This window comes from Rattus rattus, chromosome 5, assembly GCF_011064425.1.
Source record: "Rattus rattus isolate New Zealand chromosome 5, Rrattus_CSIRO_v1, whole genome shotgun sequence".
Classification (NCBI taxonomy): domain Eukaryota; kingdom Metazoa; phylum Chordata; class Mammalia; order Rodentia; family Muridae; genus Rattus; species Rattus rattus.
The window spans coordinates 116,462,421-116,484,819 of record NC_046158.1 but is presented as its reverse complement, the minus strand read 5'-3'; the positions used below and the strand labels follow the sequence as shown (position 1 = coordinate 116,484,819).

General features: G+C 39.9%; 2 protein-coding genes across 3 annotated transcripts in view; one reads left to right on the top strand and one right to left on the bottom strand.

Annotated features, from left to right (window-relative positions):
• Slx4ip (SLX4 interacting protein) overlaps nt 1–3,464 on the bottom strand; it is a 170,970-nt gene extending 167,506 nt beyond the window's left edge. For both annotated transcript variants that reach the window (XM_032904294.1, XM_032904295.1), the window contains exon 1: nt 3,356–3,464. The gene's annotated coding sequence lies outside the window, so the exon portion shown is untranslated. The remainder of the gene's footprint in view (nt 1–3,355) is intronic.
• A 59-nt stretch (nt 3,465–3,523) lies between these two features.
• Mkks (McKusick-Kaufman syndrome) lies at nt 3,524–21,793 on the top strand. Its single transcript, XM_032904293.1, has 6 exons — nt 3,524–3,678; nt 10,227–10,454; nt 14,717–16,105; nt 18,819–18,994; nt 19,347–19,457; nt 20,849–21,793. The coding sequence occupies exons 3-6, from the start codon at nt 15,121–15,123 to the stop codon at nt 21,287–21,289; spliced, it is 1,713 nt and encodes a 570-aa protein (XP_032760184.1). The 5' UTR covers nt 3,524–3,678; nt 10,227–10,454; nt 14,717–15,120; the 3' UTR covers nt 21,290–21,793.
• The last annotated feature ends 606 nt before the right edge of the window (nt 21,794–22,399 follow it).

Below are 22,399 nucleotides of genomic sequence, written 5' to 3'. Positions count from 1 at the left end.
ATAAGCTGGCGAAGAACAAGGTTAGGTGCAAATGAGCACACTGAAAACAAAATCTCAATGGCTATCAACTAGTGAATTGTGCAGATGACTGTGTACCCACACACTGATGGCTGTCAGCAATTTAAACTGGCTGAAGAGTCTGTGAAGCTCTTGCCTAAGAGGCACCAAACCCTGACTTCAATCTGCAGTACCAGGAAAGAAAAAACTAGAAGGAAAAAAGGAAATGAGCTATCAATATATCGAAGATGGCTCTCAAAATAGTTACACATACTCCCCCAAACCCCGCAAATAGAAACATAGTACCAGATTCCTTTGAAATAATGCTTCTGTCAGCAGCTAGAGGAAGTACCAAGGAACACAACCAAACTTTGGAGGGTGAAGGGTATGCTCATTATTTGATTGTGATGATGAGTCACCAGTGTATATATGTAAAGCATACGCATGGTACATTTAAAAAAATGTTATTTGCACCACAATTTTATCTTAATAAGGCTATGTTTAAAAGAAGTGATTTAAAAAGTGTACTTCTGGCCTTGGATAATATATTTAGATCACCTTCTTTTTCAAATAGATGCACAAGGTAGAAAGCCGAAAAGTTTCAGTCATGGTAATATATAAACAAAATCTTAATAATCCAAACTTTTTATAAAAACAGCTATAGCTAATACTTTCATAGCTGTTACTATATGCCAGGTACTTCTTAAAAGAGTTTTATTTTTTTAATTATGTGTACAGGGGGTGTGCCTCTGTGCCAGTTTGCACATGTGAATGTGAATGTAGGCACCTGCAGACTTTGGACACCTTGAGTCCCCAAGAAGCTGGAGTTATAGGCAATTGTGAACTGCCTGACATAGGTGATGGGAACTAAACTCGGGTTCTCTAGAAGAACAGCATACAGCTCTTAACTGCTGAGCCATCTCTCCAGTTCATGCCAGGTATTTTTAAGAAGCTCATTTCTTGTATTAACTTACCTAACTCTCACAGGAGTCCTACCTTACAAGTTAGGAAACTAAAGCCAAGAGTAAGTTATTATCTTTTAGATACCAGAGCTGGAACTGGTCAGTGAAGGAAGTAGGATGTAAAGTCAGGGAGGACAGTTTGAGAACTGATTTTCTTACCCATGTCCACTCTATCACTATCCTTAGTAGCAGCATTGCAAAAACTGCTAGCAAGCAATATTTCAGTATAATAATGTTTTCCTTCATACTCATAAAACATTAGTGTTAGACTCCGCAAAACAAGTGGCATTCATTCTTCTTTCCCACTTAAGACTGTTGAAAAGACATATATGGCAAAGCAACAATTACTGGGAAGCTGTTTGACAAGGTAACCAATCACTGGGAAGCTAGCTCATCACCCACCCAATCTAATATTCCTCATTATCTCCATAGGATTTTAAGCAAAGCCAACAGGGAAGGTGAAAAGCAGTCTTACTCTTAACAGCATGAAAAACATAAATATCTCAAATACCTTAGTATCCTCTAAGCACCATATAGTCTTGATTTCTACCTGCAACTGGTCTGAAGTCTGGTTTAGAAGCTCCCTGGGTGACTGTCGTGGGCAGCACAAGTTGAGAACTCCTGATATTGATTTCGCATACAGAAAGACACAGAAGAAAGCTTGGAGCTACCAAAAGCTAAGGTAAGCCACAGTCCACAGTTTCCAAATCAATATTACATTGTGTCCGAGTGCAACTTCTACTCATTCCAAGTAGCGTGCTCCCAGAAGATGCTGACCTGGCTGGTAGATGACTACTCTGAGCAGCAAGGCCACACTAATGGGAGTATTAGCCCTTGACTTACAATTATGGTTATATACAGTGCCCAAGAAAAGGAGAAGTGAGAACATGAAGTTGCTTGTCCAGCAGTGTTAAGAAACATTAGAACATTATGTTCCTGGTCCCAGCTTAGCATGTATCAAAGCAAGTGAATGAAGTGAATGAAAAAGGATTGAGTTTTTGTTTTGCTTTGTTTTCAAGTTTACTTCTATATTTTATAGCACAGAGCTAAGGATTCAACAAATGCAATGTATGAACGAACGAATGAATGAATGAATGGGAAGAATATACAAACATAAACTACATCACATCTTAAAATCCTCTGGGAGCTATATTTACCTCTATTGATGCAGAAAGCCATACACTGATGAAATGATAAATTTGCTGTCCCATTCATTTGGCTATTTTATTCAATGGAAATTCCCTCAACGTTGTTGTTCCTTTAAATCTCCGTCTCCCTGCACCCTGGTGTTTAACAGTTCTAATGGAAAGAGAAGGAAAACCTACGAGAAAAATTGTGGAAAGTCCCAAAATCCAAAAGAGAAAAATATAGTGGTATATAAGATGGACAAACATTTCAGTCCAACTGAGGGAACAGCTAGGATGTCAGAAGTGTCTTACCTATGGTGGCGGGAGGTGGGTTCGGGCTTTATATGTTTTATTACTGTCCAGGGTCACTGGTGGACTAGCACCTGGATGTGAAAACTCAGACTAAAGGCCGCGGGCCAAGCTTCAGCTTTGGCCTACTTCCTGTTTCCCAGTGTCCCTCGCGCGTTTGAGAATGCAACCGGCGCCCAAACACAAGATGGCATGACGGACTTCACACACTTAGAAGCCAGTGCCAGGACCTACGATGGCGGCGAAGCCCTGGATAAGGTAACAGAATAGCCAGAAGGAGCTGCCCAAACGAAAAATGGCTCCCGCGATGATATCAAAGCTTTATGGAGACCAAAATAAAGATGGCGGCCAAAGCGGATTTTTTTTTTTTTTTCTTAAAGAGGCTGGAAATGCCATGAATAGGATTGGCAGATAATGTATCACTGAAGGTCAACGATACGTAGTGATGGACAACAACAAAAGCCGTACTTTCCGTGGTATCACAAAACTATAGGACAGGTGTAGAAAATATTTTTTAACGAGGAATATTAAAAGATTGAAAAATAAAGGTGATTTTCACAGGGTCAGGGAAAAAGTAATTAAAATATGTTTAAACATAATTCCATAATGTTTCGGGTGGCTCAAGAGAACAAAAGACTTATCCCTGAAGAAGAAAAAAAAAGGAATGGCAAAACCAAGGAAATTAATCAACCGGATCCGGCACTGAGTTGGAAACTCCCAACTTCTGCCAAACCAGATCCTAAAGTGGGCGGAAGTTCCCTGCAAGGCGACAGGCTCTGACTGCGCATGCCCGCTCTCCGACATCTTTGCCCGGCCGCAGGGCGGAGCTACTTTCTACAGTTCAGGTAGTCCTGAGAGAGGTGGGAATTGACAAATGAGTGACAGAACAAGGCGCCTTATGATTGGTCAGAGCAGGAAAAGCCAGAAGAATGGTGGTAGCTTCATTCATTCTACAAATACCTTTTGAGAGAGCAGAGAGCCGCAAGCTCTGTCGCCTTCTTGGCGCTGTGATGTGTTTTTAAACCTTTTCAGTTTTGGTAGTTTGCACAGACAGAATACACGTCGGCCCGTAAGGTTTCCGGTGACGGCCGCAGCTTTTCTTTGCGGGAGCTGCAGGCAAACCCCGGAAGTGGGGGGTGCGCGTGGAGTTGCGCATGCGCCTTCCCGCCGCGCAGGGCAAAGGTGGTGGCGCTCCGGTGAATGGTTGGTTGCTGTGCTAGAGCGGTTTCTGGCCTTTGGTGGCGAAGGCGGCCTGGCCGCGAGGTGCAGCTGCTGGTGGGCAGGTGAGAGGGTTCAAGCCGCCGGTGAAGAAGCCCCCTGTGGCCCTGCTGCGTCCCCACATGGGAAGGTCGCGAGTGGCCGTGACCAAGGGTATTTGGGGGCGGGGATACAGAGGCACCTAGCTTGGTCCAAGGCCTGCTTTCAAAGTAACTTCAGGATGCGACTGTCTGATTGGGGGATAAGTGTGGGTGACGAGGAGAGTTGGAGTAGAGCTTTCTCAAACTCAAACTCACCTGCACAGTAAACTGAATGGAGAAGCTTTTCTAGGAAAGAATTGGGGGTCACCGCTTGGTCGCCTTGCACCTGTAACTGTGCTCTATCTCCTTCACCGGGAGAGGTATACCGGGGACTGTCAGGTCGTGGGGGGCCTTCCGAAACAGGAAAGTAGAGCATAGAGCTGCTGGCAGCATGATCGTGCCAACTTTGAGAAAGTGTCAACAGTACTCGGGCTTTTGACTACCTTGTAGAAGTCCAAGCACATCTGACATGAGAGGAACCCCTGAGGTTGTGGTCATATTCCAGGATCCTTTTGATGTCTCAGAAGAAAAGTGGGTTGGTTTTTTTTTTGTATTGTTGTTGCTATTGTTGTCTGCTTTCTTGTCATTTACTGTATGTGTGACACTGTTTGACCCATCAGTGACATAGACTTTCAAGGTTCTTCCCACCGGGAGCTTGTAGTCTAGTGATAAGTTCTAAAAAATAGTCAAATTCAGAGGAAAGTTGAGTTTTCGATGGAACGTTCTGAGCAAATTCGGATAAGTGACACCCCAAAAAAGAGCTGAGCACAAGACCTGTGACTGAAATCCCAGGCCCATAATGCTACAGGAACCGGAAATATCTTTAAGGTGCACTTTATGTAGAGTTGCTGGCATCTCTAAAGAGAAAGCGGAGAGTTGATGCAGCCTAAACTACTCAAGGCAAGCCAAAAGACAGTTGCCATTCTGTCTGCTTTACTCTCTGGTGAGGTAGTCAGCCACTTTCTGAGATTTATGTATCTCTCATCATTTCTTTCATTTTCCCCTCATTCTCTGAACATCTAGACCCAGACACTGCATCAAACACAGTCTGGTTAGTGGTACCACCTGCCATGGAGAGATTACCCCAACTAAGCAACTACTAACAGTTTGTATGTGAGGTGGTCTGGAAGTCGTTTGTTATTGTTATTTACTGGTTCATATTGTGATAAATTATCAAAGTATGGAGAGTCTGCAGTCTAGAATACAAAAATGTTCTCTCTATGAAATAGAAGTTACCCCTACTCATCTTCTGTCATGAGCCACCCTGTGAAGAACTAAGGAAGCCCAGATTCTCTAGTTTCTGTTCTGCAATGAGAATAAAGCAAAGAAACAAAATGATTGGCTGCCACGCCCCCTTTGGTAATGGCTGTTAACTAAACGTTAAGAATATTGACTAAAAAACATTGCAATTCAGAGGAAATAGAGAAGGGTGATTTTGAAAATGACTGAAGGCTTGAATCAGTTATTTTACTTTTGTTCCTCTACAGTGTTCAGTTGTGGATCATTAAGATCACCCCCTTCCATATTTGGTCTTGAAGAACAGAACAAGCACCTTTCCTTACTCACCTTGGTAGTTTCCTTAGTCTAACAATATTGGCAGCGTGTGTGGACAGAATATGAGCATTTGAATAAAAGTAACTCCACTCACACCTCAAGAGAAAATTGTTAGGAACATTAGAGTTGTTTGGATCAATACAGTACTTTTCTAATTTTGTAAGCTACAAGCAAAAGATTAGCTATATTATCACCCAAGCAGGCGTTTCTGGAGGTGCCTACTTCTGTGTATTAGAAATCACGCATATATAGCAGTAAGAGCTAAAAAGTGTCCTGCACTGTAGTGTTATAAACACGCAGAAAAATCTTTATAATGTGATAGGTCATGAGATTGAGGCAGGAACTAATTTTCTGAAGATAGCAAGATTGTAACAGAGGTTAAAGTTGATTGTCATGTTGCTCAAAGCTTCTGTTATGCCTAACATTCCTGTATGTGCAGATCATGTATCCAAAAACTCACACATCTGACCACTTGGCAACTCTTTATTAACTGTCATCAGACAAGCATAACATCCAGACATCCATTCTGTCTTTTCAGCTTTTCTATGCCTTAGAAGTTTCCTTCTTTCTGACTTGAATGGTAGCTACTTCGTAGCACCATATATACACTCAAACAGGGGGCCCCCCCAGACCACAAAACCTGTTTCTTGAGAATCTGGATATTTTACTTTTGTTTTCTTGTCTGGCATAATGAATTGGAGGCCAGCATAGATTACATGTGACTGTGTCTCATACATAATCTCAACAACAACAAATTTTAAAAAGTGTGGGGGCGGGTGTGTTGTTGTAAAAATATAAAAATAATTAAGAGTAACGGTGCCTTTTACCCCGCTAGCTCTGTACCTCGGTGCCCCAAGATATCTGCTAGATATCATGGTGGAAACACATCCCAGCCGCACACTTTCCTACACTCAAACCCTCACATAAAGGAACACACAACACAATAATCTTAGATCCAATTGGTAAGATATAATTGCCCACTTAAACATACAAAGCCCGGTACCATCCACCCTTAAGAACATTAATAACAACCTGTAAATAAACAGAGCGGAATCTTAACATCACCTGCCCTCTTGTCCTGCCACAGCTTCTCCCCTCTCTCCGTCTTCTGTCTCTGTTCCAGTCTCCTCCTCTTCCTTCAAACTTCTCTCCCACCCATCCTTCCTTCTCCTCCAATGACAGGCCTCCTTCTATCCTGTACCTGCCTCACCTGTGACATCATCCTACATGGGGGAGGGGGAGGTCGCAAGGGAAAAACACATTGTCCCTTTTCAGATGATGGAAGAACAGTACCAGTAGTTACCTGTCACTGAGTCGAGGCTGCTTCCTGTATGTTTATTGTATATGGAAGTCATTAGTCCTATTGCCGTGACTCAGCTAAGGCAGCACAGTTGCAAAGAGGATTGAGGGGAGATTTGAAGTCCAGGCAATAGGACTCTGCAGCTCATTCCTTTAAGTCACTGCTTTATGACTCAGCCTAATTAACCAGATTTACTCTAGTTTCCGAAAACTAGTTGGAAAAACCTAAATCTGAATGGCCTTTGTATGCTGTAATAAAGGATTAACTTTTACCCGGTCATCAAAACTGTCCTGGAAGTCTTCAGAACACACAGAAACGTGGTTCCCGTTTCCTAATGTAAGTGGGAAGTATAGGGCTTTTGGAGGTTACTGAAGCAGTCGCTTTCAAACTCCGCTTCAGGGCTTCCTGAGAATGGTATGGACACTAGCCTGGAGTTTTGGCTTCAGTAGTCAGGAAGCCTGAGAATTTACATTTCTCCTAAGTTCCCAGGTGACTAATACTACTGATGAGACCACAAAACAAGAAAGTCATTTAGAGCTCATAAGTATTTAGACTATGTCTTGAGAAGATTGTCTGAAATGACAGGATGTGAATAGTCTTAAAGAGTAAGTGAAAAGACATAATACATTATAGCTTAGTATAAGATATTTTTAATCTTATTTTAATTTTAATTATGTATAGTTGTTTGTCTCCTTGTTGGGTTAATGTGCACTGAGTTGCAGGTGCCCTTGAAGGCCTGAAGGTATTGTTCGATCCTGTGGAATTAGAGTTGCAGATGGCTGTGAGTCACCTGATGCGGGTGCTGGGAACTAAATTCAGGTCTTCTGCAAGAGCTCTATTTCTACAGCCTCCTTTTTCTTTTTTTCTCATTTTTTTTCCCCACAAAATAAAATACAGGTGTAATAGCAGTATGGAAGGAAAGAGGGTTTGTTGTTCTTACTGTTGTTGTTGATGATGATGACGAGGACTCAGATTGGTTTGGTTTTTGTTGTTTTTATTAGTTTTGAGACAGTTTCATGTCATCTAAGTATTTGCTATTTTGCTGAAGGATGAATAACCTTGAACAGTGCAATCTTCTCAGTGATTCTCTTGCAATTCCTAGTCCTGGGATTATAGCCCTTGGTTCTTGATAGTGGAGAAAATGGTCACAACTGTGCAGAGGAAGATGACCTTTAAGGGTGATAGATTGGCATGGAAGAGGGGACCGATAGTGTTGGAACTGACACTGTGGTAGCAAATGAGACTGGACCATAGGTAACAGAAGTACCGCTTACCTATTCTAGATGGAAGGAAGGTTAAGATGAGAGCTAGAGCAAGCGCATTTTTACAGTATGGATAAGAAGTAGAGAGTATTAATACCCCATACAAACGTAGAATAATGAAGTATCTCAAAAAGGATGAAGGGTAGAAATTGGCCTTTTGAAGTTTTAAAGCAGACAAGGGACAGATAAAAAGCCCTGCTGTCACACCGAGGGCCATGCAACTGGACATCTAATCCTGAATACTCTGCATGGTTTCCATCCCTCTCCCCACACTACTGCTGAAAACAGATGACAGTCAGGGTAATTATAATTCAGATATAATATTAGATGATAAAAAATCAGTGAAATGGAACCTGAGACAGCGCTAAATCACTGTGTCCTTTCTAGTGAACCACGGACTGCTGTAGGTCGGTGCGTCTCAGCCACTAAGCAGTTGTATTTTGAACTTTATAGTTAGTGACACGCTCAGTATTGTTTGGTTTTAATTACCTTTATTGACAATAGATAGATTTCCCCGACTTAGATGTTGATCGAGCTATCCTTGAGTGGTGAGTGAGGAAAGCAGTAAGATTGTGCAGAGTGGAAACTATAGAACTCGACTGCAAACCATTGGTTCATCAGGAGTAGAAGTTTAGTTTTAATTTGGTGTATGTGTGTTTTATAAGGCTAGAAAAGTCTAACAGAATTGGTGCCATTGTAGGGTAGATACCTAGAAAATGTGGGTAAAGGGCAAATCATCATTCTCTGCCATGCTGGACAGGTTAGGCAAGTACACTATGGATTCCTTTCCTTTAGAACTGTACATATAAGCACCATATGTTGCACAATGCTTAAGTCCAGTTAGGCATGACTCTCTCTTCAAAGGTTCTTTCTTTATGATGAAAACTATTTTTCAGTTGTGCCTAGTGTCTACACTAAAGACCAAACTTGAACTGTTGCTTAAATTGAAAATCAAAGAAACTGTTTTTATGAGGGCGGTATTTTTAAAAGAGCCGTTCAGGTCAATGATTGGAATTCACAACTATCCGACGTCAACATTCTCATTAAAGACAAAGTAGTAGTGAATGTCAGACATCCCAAGCACAGGAGCTGGGTCAATTCATTCTAGCACCCAGCCGGTGTTCTCAATGTTCTCGTCAGCAGTGCTTTGCTTTTCATATAGTCTAAGCAGAATGAACACTTCACACTACTCAGGATACCAGCAGGTGGCGCCCAGGAGACCGCATAGGCAAAATAAGAATCTCTTAAAAAAAAAAAAAAAAACAAAAAACAAAACCTGTATTCAAACGTTAGTAGAAAATAACAAAACAATTGTTTTAACTGGCACTGTTGTAGAAACCAAGTAATCCAATATCTAGAACCCAAGTGTTTGGGATTTTCTAGGTCACATAATTGCCTTTTCTCTTTCCACTTTACTGTCATTTCTGCCACCAAGGCATTTTCTTTTAGCTTGGGAATGTAAAAATCACAGAAAACCTGACTAAAGCCTTACTGGAAAATTGGAAAGATAAAATCTCTTAATGCAGAGAAAAGAAATAGATTTTAAAAATACTCGTGGTCTAATGTATGTATCTCATTGTTGTCCTTTGGTGGCCCATATGGGTGGTTCCCCAAAAGACTGTAACAAGGTGGAGGTACATCTGTCCATCCAGGCAATGTTCTAAAGTTAGTGTAGCTAATCTAAGCAGAATGGATGATACGTAGACACTTGTGCCCTGATTTAGGACAGGGAGCATGAGACCATGGTCAACCCCTGGAATCAATGACAGGCTCAGAGCAGGAAATGTAATGCATTAGGCTCCTTTACCTCTGTGACAAATGTCCCCACACACTCTGAGGAGTTCATCTTTATCACACTGTGGAAATTCTAGGTCAGCGCTCCCAAGCAGAAGCTTATTCTTCATTTTCAGAAACTATCTTTCTTTTCTTGCTTTGTTTTCATTTTTTTTCTCTGTATATCCCTGACTGTCCTAGAACTCACTAGTATTCTAGGCTGGCCTCCAACTCAGATTCACCTGCCTCTGCCTCCTAAGTGCTGGGATTAAAAGTGTGTACCATCACTGCCCAGTTTGAAAAATATGTTTATAGTCAATTATATTTTAACTATGTGTATTAGTAGTTGTCTTAATTCTATGTCTGCCCACTGCATGTGTTCTTGATGCCAACAGAGTCCTCTTATATCCCCTGGAATTGGAGTTACAGGTGGCTGTAAGCTGTTTTTGTGGTTGCTGGGTACCAAACCCAGGTCCTTTGCAAGAACAGCAAGGGCTTTTAACTACTGAGCCATCTCTCCAACCTATAAGTGAATTTGTATTGAAATATACTATATATACTATTTGTGTTTGTTGGCATGATTTGAGACCATTTATGTTTTGGGGTTGGTTTAATTTTAATTTTCCTCTTTAATCTTTTCTTAGGTGTACTGATGTCTACAGACTATGAGCTTTCAGAATCTCTGGAGAGAGTACAAAGTTCTGATTGTTATGGTACCTTTAATTGGGTTCATACATTTGGGGTGGCACAAAATCAAAAGCAGCCCTGTCTTCCAAATTCCTAAGGACGATACCACTGAGCTGGATAGTCTGGGGCTTGCAAGTCCACCAAAGAGCCAACCCTAGGAGAAGGAGCAAGCTTGCAGTTTTCAGGTAAGTTCCATTAAATCTGGTCAACCACGTGTTATTTCCCAGGATTGGAACTTATTTTTTAGTGCTCTGGAAAGAAAAAGACCAAACTGAAAAGTTACTGTTTTTGTTAAGATATATACATATCTTAACAAAATAGCCCATGATTTTTTAAGATAAAAATAGGCATAGTTGTAGTTCAAAATTATCTTCTATGAATAGAAATCACTGAATTCAAGAGGATGTGATTATATAATTCAAGCCTAATCCTTCATTCATAATTCCAAAATTAGAAAAGTTTTAAAAAGCAAAACATTTGTTTGAATTTTAGGTGTGGAGATAGGGGGCTGCTTCTGACTGTCCTGCAGCAGCTATGATTTGCCTCTTATGCTAGCAGAGGCGTGGTTTTGCCAGCTGCAGATGGATTCTGCAAGTGTGTGATGTTTGGAATTCTGGGAACTTCTCAGAGAGCATATAAATGCTAGGGTCCCAGAAGGTGGGGTTGATGGTTCTCTGTGGGTAAGGGGGGTGTCTGCAGTTTGTTCGTGTTCATGCTGAAAGAAGAAACAAAAGGAAAGAAATTAGATTCAGGGATCTCTCTCTCTCTCTCCTTCTCCCTCTCCCTCTCCCTCTTCTTCTCCCTCTCCCTCTCCTTCTCTCCCCTTCTCCCCTCTATCCTATCCAGTGTTACAGGGTGAAACTAGGTTGGGGGTTGGGGGGAACAAAGTAACAAAGAACAGCTAAGCATTTGTCAAACTCCTTTAGCAGCAAAACCTGGTTTTAATTGACTTGAGGCAATTGGAAATACTTTTTCCACTTAATCCTAAACTTTAGTTTCTCTATAGAAATGCCTTTCTTTCTGAGAGTTGTGCTGATTGTGATATATACTAACTTTTGTTTATTAAAGGGCAGGGTGTAGTAGCCCACACCTGTACTTCCTGCTGCCTATGAATGTAAAGTTTCTGTTGAGCTCTGTATACACTGATAATATAGATGAAGGAGCTCGTTTCCCTTACAGTACGCCGATTTACAAAATAGGCTATGGAGTACTGTGGTCCATGGGCTTAATTTACCGACTATTGTGATGGTCCAGTCCATCTTGTCACTGGGGTACCCACTTATGCTGCTCAAATTCTGTACTATTTCTTCCCTGCTTCAATTTTACCTCCTCAATTAGTCACTGACCCAGAATGCATTTATCCAGAAAGGTAGAGGAGCATTTAGCTAACTGCCTTTCAAATGCACACATTTATCCAGAAAGGTAAAGGAGCATGCTAACTGCCTTTCAAATGCACACATTTATCCAGAAAGGTAAAGGAGCATGCTAACTGCCTTTCAAATGCACACATTTATACAGAAAGGTAAAGGAGCATGCTAACTGCCTTTCAAATGCACACATTTATACAGAAAGGTAAAGGAGCATGCTAACTGCCTTTCAAATGCACACATTTATACAGAAAGGTAAAAGAGCATGCTAACTGCCTTTCAGATGCACACATTTATCGAGAAAGGTAAAGGAGCATGCTAACTGCCTTTCAAATGCCTAAGTTGGCGATTTGGGTATTTGGTGTCAGTTTCACTTGTGGTGCGTGTACTCCATCACCATTTTTGCAGTGGTCAGTTTCCCTTCTTGTATCTTTCTGGGTTGGTAGTCATGTTGTTGGATTTGACATTACCTGGATACTCTTTGGTAGTATGCTTAGGGGAAAGCTCAGCTTGAATATTTTTTTGCCTCAGACCTAAAATGAGTCTTTTTTACAAAGAGCCCTAATCTCTGTAGGAGAAAGTTGTCTGCAGTCATATTTCTAGTAATATTTTACATTAATTCTCTTGATTTAGAAGGCAAAGTTTTATTGAAACTTTCAGTCATCTATAGCTGAAGGAAAAAAAAACCATCCACCAGACATGTATTCAGGAAAAGTCAGGAGCATACATTTGATGCTAACTTTTGGAATGGTAAACCACATTATTAGATTAGAGTGGGTGGGATGGTACTTACAGTAATTCTCATATCTGTGAGGAGAAGGCAAGAGGGTCAGGAGTTAAATGTCACCCTTGACTACATAGGACATTTGAGGATGGCCTGAGCTACATGGGACCCTGTCTCAAAAAAAAAATAGGAACATGATTTTATTAAAAATAATTTCTATTGTTAAGATTTTGCTGAATCGAAAGTAACCATTGAAATAATTCTCAAATCTTGACCTTGATAAGTTGTCAGGATTTCATGCCTCACAGCATGAAGTTTACTGGCTTATGCTTGCATAGACTGCTACTGCATATGTGCTTCTCCACCTGAATGTGTGGTGCTCAGAATCGGACAGGTCATGATCCCCTTTTCTCTTGATCATCTAGGACATTCTTTAGGAATTTTGTATCTATTGGCATTGAACAACATTTTTGGAGAGCATTAGTTAACTAGGGACTTATGATTGACTAGTAGATAAAACTAAAACTTAACTCTAACTTTAACCAAGTCATTCAAGCATAATTTGTATACTAATACAGTTGTATTGCAGATTGATTCAACTAAATGCAGACTGTGCTAATGAGTTTATGCAGTAGGAATACTACTAGCAGCTACTGATTTAGTTTCTTTTCCTGTTGCTTTAACAAAATATCCTAACAAAATTAAGGGGAAGCGATTTGGGGGTGGGGGGTGCTTACAATTTCAAGCTACAGTTCTTTATTGTGGGAAAGCAAATGGCAGGAACTTAAAGTGCCTAGCCTTCTGTCCATAGTCAAGAGCACAGAACACTAGTGCCTGTTATACACACACACACACACACACACACACACACACACACACAGTGTGAGTGTGTGTGTATGTGTAATTTTTTTTTTTTCTAGAATTCTCTCCTTACCACCTACACTACAGGTCTCTCACTAATTGAGTAATTGCCCCATTGAGTTTCCCTTCACGGTGACCCTAGAATCTGTCAGCTAACAGTTAAAACTAATTATCATAGCTATCTTGCTGTCATGTTATGTATAAGCATGATTTGATCTAAATACATTCGTGTTGAAGCATAGTTTCAAAGCCAAACAATGATTTTTTTTTTAATTACACTAAATAAAGAAATTTAAAAAATGGTGGGTTTTGTTTGTTTGTTTGTCTTTAAGGTCCCGGGAGAACAAGGCCTTAGGTTTGGTTTTTTTGGTTGTTGGTGGGGTTTTTCCTAATTGAAAAATAATTTTTAATACAATATGTTATGATCATGGTTTCCCCTCCCTTCTCTCCCACATCCTCCTTAACTCCCCACTCTTCCAACTCAAGGCTTTCTCTCAAAACAAACAGGAAAAAAGAATAAAATTAAACAAAGAACAAGAAACATACATGCAAAAACATATACAAACAAAACCCAGAAAAACATGAAGTAAGAGACCATAAAATAAAAGATCAGTAAAGTTTTTTAAAATGCAATGTGAGACAAAACACACACACTAATGAATTCTTTTTCTGTTGGCCATCTGCTAGCCATGTGGTTTGTGGAGCTCTCAGAAAATCTAGTTTTTCCTTTAAAAGCAGTTGTCAGTTGGAGATAGCTTCTAGGTTGGGAATGGGAGCTTATGTCTACTTCTTCTTCGTGCTGGAACCCCATTTATTTTGGACCTGTGCAGGCCCTGTGTAAACTGCCACAGTTGCTATGAGTTTATGTGGATACCAGTACTATTATGTCTGGGAGATATTTTTCTTGGAGTCATCCATCATCTCTAGCTCTTACAATCTTTCTACTTCCTCTTCCATGTGGTTCCCTAAGCCCTAAAGGGAAGGAGTTTGATGAAGATTTCCTGTTTAGGATTGAGTGTACCAAGGTGTATCATTCTCTGCACATTTTCCACTTGTGAGTCTATAAGGGTTTTCCTCTAGGTTCAGTATCTATTTTCAGGTTATGACCACTTTGCAGTGTTAGGCATGGGTTCCGTTTTATGAAATCCAATCTTACAGTGTTTGTACCACTAGTATACCAGCAATAATTCAGGCAGGACAGTATTGTATGTCAAAGGGTTTGTAGCTGGGTTGGTGTTTACTCTTCTGGCATTGTGCAGAACACCTAGTGTTCTAGTATCATGAACACTAACAAGGTGGAAAAGCCTTAGATTTCTAATGTGCCATTTTTTCTAGAAGCAAAGGAGTATTAAGTCCATTGGGTTCCCTTTCTCACTTCCAGTATGCTTCTGACAGTTAAAATTCTCTTTCTAAAATGGAGCAGAGTATTAAAATTATTAAACTTACTGCCTATAAAATATTTTGGAATTATTCTAAAATTTTTAATTTCTTATAGAAAGAAGCAACTGAATCTGAACTTGATAATAAAAGAAGAAATGAAAAACCCCAGTTGGATTAGAAAGAACTGGCTTCTTGTGGCTGGGGTGACTTTTGTAGGCGTCCATCTTGGAACGTACTTAATACAGAGAGCTGCGAAAGAGTCTGTGAGGTCTCAGTCCAGAGACAAACAAAGGAATATTGAAGAATGAAGCAAAATAAATACTTGGAATTATTAATGTCTTTAAATTCATCTATGCGGTTATTGTCTGAAAACCACTTGATTTTGTAGCTGGTAATGCTGCATGTACAGACCTTCATACCTGGAGAATAGTCTTTAATGTTCAAATACTTGACATTAAAATAAAACGAAAAACTTGTGAACAAACTAAAGGTGCCTTCACAACTTACACCTGAAGCAGGATGTCTCGTTTAGAAGCTAAGAAGCCATCATTGTGTAAAACCGAACCATTGACAAGTGAGAGAGTCAGGTCTACACTTTCTGTCTTGAAAGGAATCATAGCCTCATGCTATGGCCCTTCAGGGAGGCTAAAGCAGCTGCACAATGGATTAGGAGGCTGTGTGTGTACAACTTCACAGTCCTCATCCCTGCTTCGAAACCTTTCGGTCACCCATCCCATATTAAAGGTCCTAACATCATCTGTGCAGAATCACGTGTGCTGCTTCAGTGACTGCGGCTTATTCACAGCCATTCTGTGCTGCAACTTGATTGAAAATATTCAGAGAATAGGTTTGACACCCACAACTGCTATTAAATTAAATAAATACCTCTTGGGTCTCAGTACCAGTTATCTCAAGTCTGAAGCCTGTAGTTGTCGAATCCCAGTTGACTTCAGAAGTACACATATCTTCCTCAACTTGGTACACAGTATCTTAACCAGCAAACCAGCCTGCATGCTTACCAGAAAGGAAATAGATCACATAGGTGCTTTGATTTTGAAAGCTTTTTTGCTTACAATTCCAGAAAGTGCAGAAGAGCGAATGGTTTTAGGGAAGAGTATAATTGTTCCCTTAAAGGGCCAACGAGTAACAGATTCTACTGTATTACCTGGACTTCTTATTGAAGCATCAGAAGTTCAATTAAGGAGATTATTACCCACCCAGAAGTCAAGTGCCCTTAGGGTGGCACTCTTCTGTGCATCTTTATCTGGAGATTTTTCTAATGCTGGAGAAGGAACCTTGGTGGTCCATTACCAAGTGTCCCTTGAGAATGCAGTTTTAGAGCAGTTGCTTAATCTAGGAAGACAGCTAGTCAGTGACCATGTAGATCTTGTCCTGTGCCAAAAAGTCATACACCCATCTTTGAAACAGTTCCTCAGTGAACATCAAATTATTGCCATCGACAGAGTTGGAGTGACTCTGATGGAACCTCTGAGCAAAGTGACAGGTAAAAAGTTCTCCTGGCTTTTGCCCATTACAGTTAATGTATTGCCCTTTCTGAGCAAAGAGGTTTGGTTTATGTCACTGTTAATACTTTAAAATTTTTTAGAAGCCACCAACCTTACAGCATTTGTCTCATTTCTGGAGGCAAAAATTGTTTCTGAGAAAACGTCCCATTACCTTTTTACTAAAAATTTGAAAGGTGGTGGCCGTTTCCAACCTCAGGTATGGTCTGCTGTAATCTAACCCTCAGCTATTTTATAGGCATTTGAGAAGTCTAACATAATTATAAGGTCTTTAATGTTGTACACACAAATTTAAAATTCACAGAGTTTTTAAATCCTGTTACATTCAGGAGATGATTTTTCTGGCTGGAATACTTCGTTTTCTTCACTTTTATCATAATTCTAAGAAATTTCTGTACTTATGCCCAAAGTTCCTAATTGGGGACGAGGGGTAGTATATATATCAAGACGTTTACCAAGAACATCTGTAGCTGGGTTCTTGAGATCAAAAGGCACCTGTTACTGTCAAGGCTACTAATACCCTGGCCCTCAGACCTTTAAAATTATTTGGTGAGTTGATACTTGGAATAACAGTCACAAAGCCAGCAGGCAAAGCACACATACATAGTTAGGACAAAAGTAAGTTGAAGAGTTCCTGATGTGAGTCACTTCTCAAATCAATGTCCCTATAACTGCACTGACAAACCATCAGAAATTATCAGTTACATTCATATTGATTGCAATGGTTGCCTTTTGTTGAGCAAGGTCCACCTATGGTTTTGGGCTAGTCATAAAGTCATAACCACATGCTATCACTCCTGCCTTGTTAATTACAACCCACTGAACTAATTAAAGTTCACTAAAAACCATGCATGCCAAATGGGTACTGTCAGCCTAATGACTGTCAAAATGAAAGTTACTAAGAACATGCAGATAATTATTTGGAATTCACTTTTTATGTTGTAGGACAGATCTAAATTGTCTACTAATTTGCATTAGTCTGGCTGTTTCCAGCTTACTTAACCCAGTAAAATGGGTATTCTGCATTTGTAAATTAAAGTATGGAATGTTTTCCCATAGTACTAGTGCTTGTAAACAGGCACTGGTTTTCTGCATTAGTCCAAAGTTGTTACTTAATTCAGATACCTAGAACACAAAATGAAAATTCCAACTCCTAAAGTTTTCTGCTATCTGGATATGGTAGTACATACCTAATTCCAGCACTTGTGAGGAAGAGACGGGATTATCAAGATCCTCAGTCCCTCACCTACGTAGCAAGTTCAAAGACAGCCTGGACTAACTCTCAAAAAAAAAAAAAAAAAAATCTGGACTCCAAAAAAGTGAATTGCTATAAGTTTTGATGTTCAAATGTTAAGTATTATTTCTTATAGAACTTGGTGTACATTTCTTATATAACTTATCTACCTTAGAGATTTTGCACATATTCAAATCACCTTTATTCATATTTTAACTTGTGATCTGTGTAAAAATCAACAAGTCAAGAACAGTGTAGTGAAACATATGTGTTCTGTTCTTTGGCACTTGTGTACCTATTTACATTTAAAACAAAAAGCTCCTAGGCAAAGTAGGGAAGGGAGTGGCAGTGACCTAAAGAGAGCTAAATGACTTCTTTTAAAAAGGACTTTTCCCACCCTTTTTCAAAATTAATGAGGTCCTTAATGTGGTTTTGTTTTTGTTTTTGTTTTTTAACTCTTAAGTAGGGATCTCTTTCCAGGAGCCTGGATTTCCTAAAACTCTAATCATTTTTTGGAGTGCCTTTTCCTGAAAATACATAATAGCTTTTAACAGATGTTCAGATAGGTCTGTCAACCTAATGACCATCAAAATCAAAGTTACTAAGAACATGCAGATAATTATTTGGAATTCATTTTTATGAATGTATAAAGAATGTATACATATATAAGTATGTAGCTTAGTGGCAGAGCATCTGCCTAACCTTGGCATGGCTGGGATAACAACACACATAAACATATGCATATTGCATACAATTATATGAATAAAAAAATCCAATATATGCATACACATACAATTAAATGAATAAGTAATTCCAATCTGCCTAATCACTGTTATTGGCCCCACTATGAATAACATTATCCCTGGTCAGGAATTCTTAGACAGTATAAAGCTGAGAAGGCAAGCCAAGCACTAGCATGCGTGCATCTTTCTGGTTCCTGATATAGGAATGGCTGCTTTGAGCTCATGCTTCTTTAACTTCTCTACCGTAATGAACTGTGTTCCAGGGGAACCCTTTCTTGCTTACATTGCTTTGGGTTACAACAATGGAAAAGTAACTATGACAAAATCCATAACAAAAATAGCCCAAACAAGCAAAGGTGGCCACAGGTACATTTGTAATTCAGCATTCAAAAGGCTGAAAGGAGGATTATTGCACGTTCATCTTGGTCCACATGGTGAATTCCAGGCCAGCCAGGACTACCTAGCAAAATGCAATGCCAAAAAAGAAATGGAGGAGAAAAAGGAGGAATAATATATCATTTAAATAGTGGAATGTACATTTCAGAGACCCAAGAAGATTCATATTTATCTTATATTTCACATATTTCATATTTTTAATAAACTTTGGTGCGGGCCCTTATACTAGGTAGGAATTAATGTTTGTTGGTTTGTTGATATTTGTTTGAAGGGTCCCATCTTTGCTGATACAGTTGATTTTTTTATACTTTACAAAAATAGGAGCAACGCCTATTGGTTCCCTGTACCCAATAGTTTCTACTACTTATGGAAGTGTGAAAGATGTGCGCTCTGCAAGATTTGGCTCCAAACATTTTTTTCATCTTCTTCCTAATGAGGCGACCATCTGCAGCTTGCTTCTCTGCAGCAGAAATGACACTGCCTGGGAGGAGCTGAAGGTAGGTGGATTCCAAGTCCTACATCATGGACTTTGTTCTTTGTAAATTAAAATCGGTACCTTTACACTACTGAGATATCTGAGTGAATAAAGGCACTGAATACCAGGCCTAATAACCTGAATACAATTTCCAGAAGTCACATGATGGGAGAAGACAACTGACTCCCACAAATTGTCCTCTGAGCTCCACACTTGTACCACAGTACATGTGCATACTGACCTATGTATACACAAGACAAACATAACATTTTTAAGTTGCTATGAGAGTGTGGTGTGGGTTGTGTACTAGTGTAGGATCCCAATTTTAATGTATGTATTTCTTAGCTCACAATTTTAATTTATTTATTTCTTAGCTCACGTGTCAAACAGCAATGCATGTCTTGCAGTTAACAATCAAGGAACCATGGGTTTTATTGGGAGGTGGCTGTGTGGAAACACACTTGGCTGCATATATCAGACACAAGGTAAGCTAAACATCCTCTATACATTATTTGACTTTTCAGCAATTTTTATTTTGTGAGACAGTGACCAAATAATAATATCCTAGAAACCTTTGATATTTAGTTTTTCAAAACTCAGATAATGTGGTTGATTTCAAGAAAATAATGCTTATAAATAAAAGAGGCTAAATTGATTGTGTTGGTTATCGATGAATCTAATCTAACAAATGATCATGTTCTTTGAGCATTGTCTATGTGTAAGGCATGTTGAAGCTGACATTATGTTATTGGGAATTCAGAAATTCTGCAGCTTCTGAGGTTCTAATGCTCAAAATCAAAGGGCAATATAACTTTAAACAGATCTCAAGCATTTAGCTGATACAAAAAGTACTTCATCATTTTCCCTGGTGTACATTATTTGTTTGTTTTTAAGTCATATAATTGCCCTTTGTATATTTAAAGAGTGACCACTGATTAGCCATTTAGAATAAGCTGATGAAAGGGTCAATTCCTTCATTCTGGTCACATGACTAAAAATATACACTTTTATTCTGGCCAATCATGTTAAGGTCCACAGCCTAGCCAAGCCAACCAGCATTATTGCCAAACCCTGAGTAATAAAGGTCACTAACTTTATGAACAAGGTTTTGCTCAAGTATCCTATTTTTCTGAAGCATTTTTGTAAGTGTTGCTTTTCTTTCCTCAGATGAAGGGATGAGATGAGAGCCATAACCAAGATATGCAAATACGTGGCTTGGTCCATGCCCAGAGCATTTCTTTATCTATTCTAACTATCCTTAGGCCTAGGCCTGGAAGCTTCTAGCCTCTGTACAATCTAATCTTCTAAGCTAACTGGTTCAATCTGGCTTCTCTCAGCTTCTGTCTGAATTGCTCTGCTTGGCCTCATACTAACATTGGCAATATGTTCTAATCGTCTGGGTCTTCCTCATTCTATGGCTTGTTCTGTCTTCGCCGTTGTCTAGCATGTTCTTTTTTCAACCTGTCTGTGTAAAACTGCCATACACACACACCATACCCCTTCTCTCTCTCTCAGCTCTTAATAGCCTCTATTCCTGTACTGTTTTCATGTGAGCCGGGCATATCCTGTCTCTAACTTATTCTGTCATATATTTCTCTGTTTCACCACTTTGTCTGCCCCTTAATTAGTTGTCACTTTCAAACATGGCTGCTTCCTTCTACAAGCTAACTTTGCCTTCACTGTTAGGGATTAAAGGTGTATACTAAGGGCATGTCCAGCCAGATCATATGTAATTTGTGGCAAGTCTGTATTCTAGCTGGATCGTATAGATGAAGAAGGTCTTTGGTGGTGATCCCTTGTCAGAACAGCCATGTTGCTGTATTGAAATTCCTCTAAACATTTTTATGTTAATTATGTTTTCACTGGTCTTCTTTAGGTTCATAATGAGGCAGAAGCTATTGTCAGAGATGATGGGTGTTCTCAGGCAGAGCTCCACATTGCTGCTGAAGCATTTTGCAGTGCTCTGGAATCCACCGCTGTCTCTTTGGAACATGATGGTGGTGAAATCCTCATTGACATGAAGTATGGACACTTTTGGTCATGTCCAGCAGATTCTGCCTCTGTAGGTAACTGGCCAGATCCACTGTCACGGTGTGGCTGTGGTTTATACAACAGCCAGGGAGAGCTCAGCTGGTCTGTCCTAAGAAGCACTTACCATCCTTTTGCACCACAAACCTGCCTTCCACAGGCAGCTTCTGGCTCAGTGAGTAACCTGACTGTAGACTCTTTCACTGCCAAGCTGAGTGGCCTACAGGTGGCTGTAGAGACAGCCAATTTGATTTTAGATCTTTCATATGTCATTGAAGATAAAAACTAACATAAGAGAACAGCATATATATGTATGAAACAGACTGGTTCAGGTATCTAAGAGAGCATATTGTTCTCTCCCAAAGGCCTGTTCTCCATAGGCGAACAGATGCTTTGTAAAAGTATGCTTATATACTTGTATACTTAAGGAAGATTATAGAAATAGAAATTTATAGACTAATAAAAATTCTTGATGCCCTTACATCATCACATCACCCCACTTTTGATGTCCTCACATTTAAGTTTGGAGGTTTACAAATACTAAAGATAGTATGTCACCCAGGAATATGGAGATTGCCCTGATGCTGCTTCTCCAAGTTGTTCCAACAAGGGTGACCTGTACTTTTCCACTGGCGGGATAGGAGTCTTCACTTCTCATGATAGCCATTGTAGTTCTGTGCATTTAGCTTTTGGTTAAACTTGATCCCTTCCTTGATGTTCCATTGCTGCTCTTGTTTTAAATATTGTATGAATTCGTTGGTATATTTTAATAAAATGATCTGTGTTCCCTAAAGTTTTATATAATCCTTACTAGGAAATACTGGAAATTAGCTGAGCTTGCAGTCTCAACTCCTCAGGAGGTCCTGGCAGGACAGTTGCTCTAGCGGCAGAGCTTGAACCCTGCCTAGGCAACGCAGTAAGACCCTCTCAGCATAAAAAGGTAGGGAGGGAAGTAGAAGACAACACTTCTCTAATACTTAAAGAAAATTATTCAAATTCTGAAGGTAAATCATAGCATAACAATCTTTTTTTAGGGGGGATATTTTATTTATTTATTTACATTTCAAATGTTATCTCCTTTCCCAGGTCCCCATTCATAAGCTCCCTATCCCATCCCTCCTCCCCATTCTTCTATGAGGGTGTTCCCCCTCCCAAACCACCTACCCCTTCCCACATCCCTGTCCTGTCATTCCCCTACCTTGGGGCATCAAGCCTTGGCAGGACCAAGGGCTTCTCCTCCCATCGGTGCCCAACAAGGCCATCCTCTGCTACATATGCAGCTGGAGCCATCAGTCTGTCCATGTGTACTCTTTGGGTAGTGGTTTAGTCCCTGGGAGCTAGTTGGTTGGTATTGTTGAGAATTCTTGATGAAAATAATTTCAAAGAAGGTGATTCTGGC